At 49.1% G+C, this 9,132-nt stretch overlaps 1 protein-coding gene across 3 annotated transcripts in view; it reads right to left on the reverse strand.

The window, feature by feature from the left end:
- The window catches only part of FUBP1 (far upstream element binding protein 1), a 238,211-nt gene extending 229,356 nt beyond the window's left edge, over positions 1-8,855 (reverse strand). For all 3 annotated transcript variants that reach the window (XM_030206527.1, XM_030206528.1, XM_030206525.1), the window contains exon 1: positions 8,693-8,855. In XM_030206527.1, coding sequence (XP_030062387.1) covers positions 8,693-8,785 — 93 coding nt within the window. In that variant the 5' untranslated portion in view covers positions 8,786-8,855. The remainder of the gene's footprint in view (positions 1-8,692) is intronic.
- Between the last annotated feature and the right edge of the window lie 277 nt (positions 8,856-9,132).

Here is a 9,132-nt window from a genome sequence, read left to right on the forward strand (position 1 = left end):
AACCCTATCTTCCCTGTTTGTGAGGTATCCTTGTGAGATACCTTATCCCGAACCATGCGCTTTTAAGCGACTGTCGGCCTTCCCCCCATTTCTAGTTTAAAAGCTGCTCTATCTCCTTTTTAAATGCTGACGCCAGCAGCCTGGTCCCACCCTGGTTAAGGTGGAGCCCATCCTTTCGGAATAGGCTTCCCCTTCCCCAGAATGTTGCCCAGTTCCTAACACATCTAAAACCCTTCTCCCTGCACCATAGTCTCATCCACGCATTGAGACTCTGGAGCTCTGCCTGCCACTTGGGGCCTGCGCGAGGAATGGGTAGTATTTCAGAAAATGCCACCCTAGAGGATCTGGATTTGAGCTTTCTTCCTAAAAGCCTAAATTTGGCTTCCAGAACCTCTCTCCAACATTTCCCTACGTCATTGGTTGTCGCGTCCCTCACCTGCACCTCCGGTCCGCTCCTCGCTTCCCCGCTAGGGAGGGGGAGCATCGGTCACGCAGCCCCGATCAGCATCGGACGCCACACTCCTTCCTTTGGGGGCCAGGGCTGTCGGGGCGCCTAGATGTGGGGTCCGTCGTGGGCAGCGATGGCTGCAGGAGCGTCGGCCATTTTGGCAACCAACGTCCCGAACAGAGGTCTTCTCTTCTGGGTGCGGAGCCCGGGAACTCTGGCCACACCTTCTGTGCCTCGATTGGCTGAGGGCCGGTAAGGTCCACCCTTGACTGGAGGCTGGCCAATTGGGCTCATTCCAGCCTGCTGAAGGCGTTTCTCTGCCAGCTGGCTCATAATGCTCCCGATGGGAGGGGTATTTAAGGAGCAGCTCTTCCCTTTAACCTTGCTTCGGCTTCTACTCTTGTAGACTTGCCTGCGCGTCCTGGTGACCTCTTGTCGCTGCCTTCTGCCTGTCCTGATTTGACTTTGCCTTGAACCTGACTACTGCTCTGCTTGCCGCCAGCCCACAAGACTTTGCTTTGAACCTGACTACTGCTTTGTTTGCCGCCAGCCCACGAGACTTTGCCTTGAACCTGACTACTGCTCTGCTTGCCGCCAGCCCAGAAAACTTTGCCTTGAACCTGACTACTGTTTTGCTTGCCGCCAGCCCAAGAGACTTTGCCTTGAATCTGACCACTGCTCGCTGGCTGCCTGCTGGTTCCTAAACCCATTCCTGTATTGCCTACCTCGCTCTCCGAGCCCCTGCACCACCTGCAACCCTCAGCCCGCTCTACCCCAAGGCTCCGGAAGTCCTGTTGGCCGCCTGCACCTGGGGGCTCAACTCTCGGGGAACGGCGGTCGCCGCAGGTGAAGACTTGGGGTGGTTCGGCTGTCCCGTGGAGGGCCGGGGCTATCATCTCTCCAACCCTCCAGCAGGACCCAAGGGCTCACGAGACTCATAGGCGAGACAGTACAGTACACTGGTAACCACATGTACCAAGACAGCCGGCTCCTCCCCAGCACTATCTAAAATCCTGTCTAGGTGCCGCGTGAGGTCCACCACCTTCGCACCAAGCAGGCAAGTCACCAGGCAATCCTCCCGTACACCAGCCACCCAGCTATCTACATTCCTAATGATTGAATCGCCAAGTATGACAGCTGTTCTAACCTTTTCCTCCCGGTCAGCCATTGGAGATATATCCTCGGTGCGAGAGGATAATACATCTTCTGGTGGGTAGGTCCTGGCTACAGGAGTACTTCCTACTTCACCTTCTGCGAGACCTCCCTCCTCCAATGTAGCACAAAGGCTACCTGCCTGGAGGTGGGACCTCTCTACAACATCCCTGTACGTCTCCTCTACGTATTTCTCTATCTCCCTCATCTCTACTCTAGCCTCGAGAGAACGAACACGCTCTCAGGTCTAGGAGCTCTTTGCATCGGGCACACACATATGACATCTCACCAACTGGGAGATAATCATACATATGGCACTAAACGCAAAAGACTGGGTAGCACCCCTCTCGCTGCTGGACTGCTGACTCCAATTTTGTAAGAGTTGCTACAGTATTGAGAATTTCAGTCTGATATAAAGTGATTTTAGTTTATACATTTTATGATCCTTGTAGTGATAACTACTTAAATAGAAATGAATGTATATAGTTCTATAAGAGCACTCCTAGCTTATTACCCTAACTAGCCGTTGAGCCTGTTAAAACGGGCTGGTATTGTGGTTTTTGGAGGTTGACCCTGCCCCCCCCCCCCCCCGTGAGGTCACCGCTAACGTTCCCCCCCACCCTCGGAGTCGCCGCCAGCCCTCCACCCGGCCCTCTCTCCGCTACTGAACTTACATCCATTCGCCGGAACGCAGCAGGGCAGATCAGCTGAGTTGCCGTCGACCTTCCTTCTCTGCCTGTGTCCCGCCCTCGTGTGACGTAATGTCAGCGAGGGCGGGGCACAGGCAGGGAAGGAAGGCAGACGGCAGCTCACTCAGCTGATGTGCGTGCTGCGTTCTGGCGAATGGATGTAAGTTCAGTAGCGAAGAGAGGGCCTGGGCCAGTGGAGGGCTGGCGGCAGCGACACCGGGTAGGGGGAGCGGTAGCGGCAACCTCGGGCGGGGGGAGCGGTAGCGACCTTGGTGACTTTGCACAGTTTCCCTCTCTGTCCCGCCGCCATCATCACATATTGACGCGGGGGCGGGACAGAGAGGGAAGTCTCTACTGCACATATGTGAGTGAATCGGTCACTCGCCGTTTATATGTTTGATTACACTACTTGCTATAAATGTAGTGTTGTCCTAGGGGTGGGTGGGAAGACTAAATTAGATCCTACACTGCCTGTCAGACCCTATCTGCTACTGCAAGTTAATGGGATTACTTCACTCGGTAGATAACACAGCACCTTCAACACAACTACAGCACAGAGAAAAACAATTTAGCAGCACAGAATTTTAACACAGTTTTAAAAGAAACTACCAGACCCCAAATTAAAACTAGCAAGTTGTCCCGTCCCGGGCTCTTACCTGGCGGCCCGCAGTCGCGGGCGGGAACCAGTGGCAGCCGCGGGGCCCGGGACGGCGAGGAGAAGCCGCCGACAGGGCCGGCGCTGCCGCGGGCTGCTCCGAGGCCAGCGATCCGCGGGAGCAAGCGCCGGCCTCGGAGACACGCCGGCCAAGATGGCGGCGCCGGCGTCCTCCTCGGAGGAACAGGACCAGCGAAGCAGCACCGCCCACTCGCGCCAGATTGGCGCATCGACGAGGAGACTCCGCCCGCCGGGCAGGTGGACCAATCCCGGCCTCCTCTGCCTGCCTGGGCCAAGGGGATTGGCTACAGCTGTTGGGAGACGAAGGACGGGCGGGGGATTTAAACCACGAAACGGAAGGGGTCCAGTGCTTCCGTTTCGTTCGTCAGAAGCCGACTCGGGATCGCGGAGCGTAGCCAACTCTGGAGACAGTGTTCCTCTTCAGCTAGCCGTCCTGCTAGCCCCCTTCAGCGACTGTGTCTTCAGCTAGCCGTCCTTGCTAGCCAACTCCAGAGACAGTGTTCCCCTTCAGCTAGCCGTCCTGCTAGCCCCCTTCAGCGACTGTGTCTTCAGCTAGCCGTCCTTGCTAGCCAACTCCAGAGACAGTGTTCCTCTTCAGCTAGCCGTCCTGCTAGCCCCCTTCAGCGACTGTGTCTGCAGCTAGCCGTCCTTGCTAGCCAACTCCGGAGACAGTGTTCCTCTTCAGCTAGCCGTCCTGCTAGCCCCCTTCAGAGACTGTGTCTTCTTCAGCTAGCCGTCCTTGCTAGCCAACTCCAGAGAGTGTTCCTCTTCAGCTAGCCGTCCTGCTAGCCCCCGTCAGAGACTGTGTCTTCAGCTAGCCGTCCTTGCTAGCCAACTCCGGAGACAGTGTTCCTCTTCAGCTAGCCGTCCTGCTAGCCCCCCTTCCGAGACAGTGGCTGGTTAGCCGTCCTGCTAGCCGTCATTCAGAGACTGTGACTCTCGCTAGTTGTCCGGCTAGCGCTCTTCCATAGACTACCACGTGCTGGCCGCTCTTGCCAGCCTTTCTCCAGCGACTGTTCCCTCTCGGAGTACTAGCCGCCTTTGCTAGTCCTCCCTTAAAGACTGCGTACTGACTACCAGCCAGGTCAGCCGTCACCCCGCGGTTCCGGCAGTCCTGCTGGCCGCCTGCAGCTGAGGGCTCAACCCTCGGTGAACGGCGGTCGCCGCGGGTGAAGATTCGGGGTGCTCGGCTGTCCTCTGGGGCCTTGCGGGGCCTTAGGGAACCTGAGGGCTCACCAACAGAAAAACAGTAGAAACAGGACACAAGTATAGAGTAGATAAAAGAGAGGACAGAGAGGAAATACCCTCAGTAGCGAAAGCATAGCGTTTTTTTTCTCCTTTGTTTTTTATGTTTGATTTAGTTGAGATATAGAGGCAGACAGTTTTAAGAAAAAGCTTTAAAGAGAAAGAAATGTTTTTAAAACACAGGCAGCCTTAGCCACCAAACAAACCAGCCCTGAAGATCCCCAGCACAGTTTCAAGGCAAGTGAAGTTTTGTTTTTCCCGCCCCTTTTCTAAACAAACTACTCAGCTGCACCCAAATTCGCCCCTCCTCCCCTGCTACACCTTACACTGCCTGTCAGACCCTATCTGCTACTGCAAGTTAATGGGATTAATGTTCATTGCAAGTTTTGGTTTCACTGTGTTGCTGAGTTCAGGCACTTAAGTTGGATCAGTAGGGTATGCCTTCTCGAACAGATCAGTCTTTAGTGATTTCCGGAAGTTGAGGTGATCCTGCGTTGTCTTTATGCCTTTCGGTAATGTGTTCCATAGTTGTGTGCTTATATAGAAGCTGGATCCGTAAATTGATTTGTACTTGAGTCCCTTGCAGCTAGGGTGGTGAGGATTTAGGTATGTTCGTGATGTTCTAATTGTGTTTCTGGTTGGTAGGTCTATGAGATCAGTCATATAACCCGGGGCTTCGCCATAAATAATCTTGTGGCCCAGGGTGCAGATTTTGAAAGTAATACGTTCTTTAATTGGGAGCCAATGCAGTTTTTCTCGTAGGGGTTTGGCACTGTCGAATTGCGTCTTTCCAAATATAAGCCTGGCTGCTGTGTTTTGAGCAGTCTGTAGTTTCCTTATGATTAGTTCTTTGCATCCTGCATAAAGTCCATTGCAATAGTCAGCATGGTTTAGCACCACTGATGTATCAGGTTGCGGAAAGTTGCCCTCAGGAAGAATGGTTTCACGCGTTTAAGTTTCCACATTGTGTGGAACATTTTCTTGATTGTAGAGTTAACTTGGGTCTCGAGTATAAGGTTTCGGTCGATTGTGACACCAAGGATTTTCAGGCTGAAACAAGGAGGCCGTAATCCAGGGTGACTAAGTTTGTGGGTATATTCGTGTTGTATTGGGATGAGAGGATAAGGCAGTGTGTTTTTTCTGTGTTGAGTTTTAGTTGGAATGTGTTTATGAGTTCATGATAAAGAAGCCGAGGTTGATGTCGTTGGTGATTTCTGTCAGATCTTGTTTGAAAGGGATGTATATTGTGACGTGGTCTGCATAGATTAATGGGTTGAGGCCCTGAGTGGATAAGGACTTGGCTAATGGGGTCATCATTAGGTTGAAAAAGATCGTTGATAGTGGTGATCCTTGAGGTACTCCGCAATCTGCCTTCCAGGGTGAAGATATAGTAAAGTTCACTTTCACTTGATATGTTCTGGTGGTTAGGAAGCCCTTGATCCAACTGAGTATGGTTCCCCCAATCCCGAAGTAGTCTAGGAGTCAGAGTAGTATACTATGGTTCACCCATGTCAAATGCACTAGACATGTCGAACTGGAGGAGAAGTATGCTTTTGCCTGTTGCTATTTAATGTTTGAATTTGGCCAGGAGGGTGGTTAGCACTGTTTCGGTGCTATGGCAGGGGCGGAATCCTGATTGTGATTCATGTAGTATAGAGAATTTGTGTATGTAATCGGTCAGTTGTTTGGTTACCATACTTTCCATCAACTTGACTGTTAGTGGGATAGATGCTACTGGGCGGTAGTTGATGATATCGTTTCTTTGTTTTTTTTGTATCTTTTGGTAAGGGGGTGAGTAGAATGTTGCCGGAATGCCCACATATTTGTAAAATTGTTTGCCTAAAATGTTTAGACAAGTTCCTGGAGGAAAAGTCAATAGTCTGTTACTAAAATGGCCATGGGGTAAGCCACGGCTTGCCCCAGGACTGGTAGCATGGTAAGTTGCTACCAACTGGATTTCTGCCAGGTACTTGTGATCTGGATTGGCCACAGTTGGAAGGATAGAGTTTGGCTGTTCTTATGTTCTTAATTGTACAACTTCATTAAGATACTTACCCAAAACTGAGAAAAACTGTATATAATATGTAAACCACTTTGGTTGTACCACAGAAAGGCGGTAGGTATAGTAAGTACTTGATCCTCATCTAAAGATTCAACTGAAAACAGCATTACTACCTTAATTTTTTTTTTTTTTTTTTGGGGGGGGGGGGATAAACCTTTTTTAAATCCCACTAAGATAACTGCTTTTACCAGATTCAAAAATTATACCATACACATTTCAAAGTCCCCAATATCTTAGGATAGTTCAATCCAAATCCCAGATTCATCACTGACCTGCTCGTAATCTTATCCTCTGTTCTTTAGTAAACACCATCACAATATAGCAGATTTATGCCACTTTTTGGACGTTTTTCTCTTTTGGGGTTGGGGATGGGATTTGATATACTGCCTTTATCTGGTTACAAAGCAACTTACATAATATATACAGGTACTTATTTTGTACTTGGGACAATGGAGGGCTAATTGACTTGCCCAGAGTCACAAGGAGCAGCAGTGGGAACTGAATCCACTTCACCAGGATCAAAGCGGCTGCACTAACCACTAGGCTACTCCTCCCCCCTGGACCTCAGAGTACCACCTGAAAAGCAGATCACTATTTTGCTGAGAGCAGCAGTCCTTCTCCAAAGAAGGAGGGATCCTTCCTGCTCCAGCACTCATACTCATAACCCTGAAAAGCGCTGTACCCAGCACTCATTCCCACAAGGGCTGGATCCACCACTTATTCCCGCATGAAAGGCTGGATCCACCGAGATCCAGCACTTGGGACTAGGCAGAGCACATCAATGGGGGGGGGGGGGGGGGGGCCCTCGCATACCAAAAGTAACAGGGGCAGTCAAAATAGAACTGCACTCCATTTTAAGATAGTACTGAGAGGTTCCTGAGGATCCTGTGGGGGTGGGACCCCTCAGATGAATAGAGTACATCAGCATGGGGGACTCCCGACATACCAAAAGTAGCAGGGGAAGTCAAAATATAACAGCACTCCTTTTTAAGGTAGTACAGAGAGGATCCATCTTTTACCTTTTTCCATGTGGTTGAATGATTAAAAGTGAATTACACAATAGCAGATGTATACCTTTACAAATATTTTTTCATAATTTGCATTTTTTAAATACATTTACAGAAAAAAAAGCACATTAAAAAATTACACTATTACACTTACTCAAAAGCTTCAAATTTAAAAAGAACAACTCAAGGGGAAATCACTCCATTTATACTGACCACGGAGGGGATTCTGTTGCAAAATCTTACAGATAAAAGCATTTAACGCTATTCATTTGAACATAGCATCTCAAACCTATGAATCTGCTGCAGGAAAAAAAAAAAAGCAAACTGTATAATGAATCACCCATAGAGATTTAATCGATACTGTCGATTCAGTTCTTGTAATATACAAACATTTTTATACTGAGCCTAAGTTTTTCCCATTTTTTGTTTTCAAAACGTGGACAGGTAGTATAGTCTTTTACGGCCACCATATTCTATATTTTTATGATGAGCTCCAATAGTAGGAGCCGTTCCGTTAAGAGCACCGCCACCCCCTCACCCCCCCCCCCCAAAAAAAAAAAAAAAGAGTATGTAAATAGGTATGTTATTGTTAACTCGAATCAAGGTTATTCAACAACTGACTACTAACTCTTCCCACCATCTAAATCTTTCTAAGCCACCATAGTTAACCTTGACCAATACTTTCTCAATCTCTCCTCAATTAGTGTTCCATTCAACTAAAAAAAAATACTCTTTTCCTTCCTGTAGAGGCGGGGCGGTGAGACAGCACGTGGGAATATGGAACATGGACGAACACCGTCCGTTCGCCTCTATCAACCACATGGTCCTTTCCGCCCTTCTTCCCCAGATCAGCTTAACAAAAAAAAAAAAAAAAAACCAGCAAAATCCCAACAACTAGCCCTCTAACATAACACGGTGAACTCTATCATTAGTAAAACCGAAATCCACACAAGAACGCAAAAGTGTAAACAGGAAAAATAATAGTATATTAGACTAGGGAGGGGAACCCTCAAGAACACACGCAGTAGAATTCCCAAATGCTCTCCCGCTCGCACTGCGACCCCCATAAGAAGGCGGCCACGATCAAGCGCACCTCCTGAAATTCCTGCCATTTAAGAACCTTTACAATGCAAAGTTCTTCCAAGTACCAGACGATTCCAATACTACTACTACATTTGCTGTTTGCACATAATCCAACACCACAATCTTAAGTGCTTAAACTCTACAACTATGCATGCCTGGTGCCTTCCTTCGCCCACCCACTATGCCTTCACTACGATCCCCGCCACACCGCCAGCGGCCTTGGCGGGGACCAAAGAGCACGTTTTCTCAGAGGCCTGGCCCGCTTCACGCGCGGGGAAAAGATTATCATAAAATAAAACAAGTAAATACACGAAAATTCGTAGCCCATACCTGTCTGGCTCTCTGCAAAGCATCCTTAAAAGCATCGTTAACCCCTCCGGGCGCACCGGCGTTGGGCGGAGGAACGGTGGAATAATCTGCCATACCAGCTACACCACTTCTCTTCCTTTTAGCCGTCCGTCACCCAAGAAAGAAATAAAATGGCGGCTGTCGAGGACGATCTACTTCTTACGGCGCATCGTGTCAAGACGGACTCTCGCGAGACTTACAGAGGAAAGGGGAGTTTTCTGTTAGTTAGTGTATAGTGTATGGGTTTACGCCTGGCTGCTTCGACGTCAGGAAAAGGAGGTTGCTGCGTTAGCGGAAAACAAAAACAAAAATTCAAATTGGAACTTCGGGGATACCTCTGAGCCTGTTCTCTGATTTCCCTCAAAATTTGCAAAAGTTTTTTTTCTACATCAGCTTTCTTGACTTTATGTTTATTTAGAAAC

Source organism: Microcaecilia unicolor, chromosome 6, assembly GCF_901765095.1.
Source record: "Microcaecilia unicolor chromosome 6, aMicUni1.1, whole genome shotgun sequence".
NCBI classification, from domain to species: Eukaryota; Metazoa; Chordata; class Amphibia; order Gymnophiona; family Siphonopidae; genus Microcaecilia; species Microcaecilia unicolor.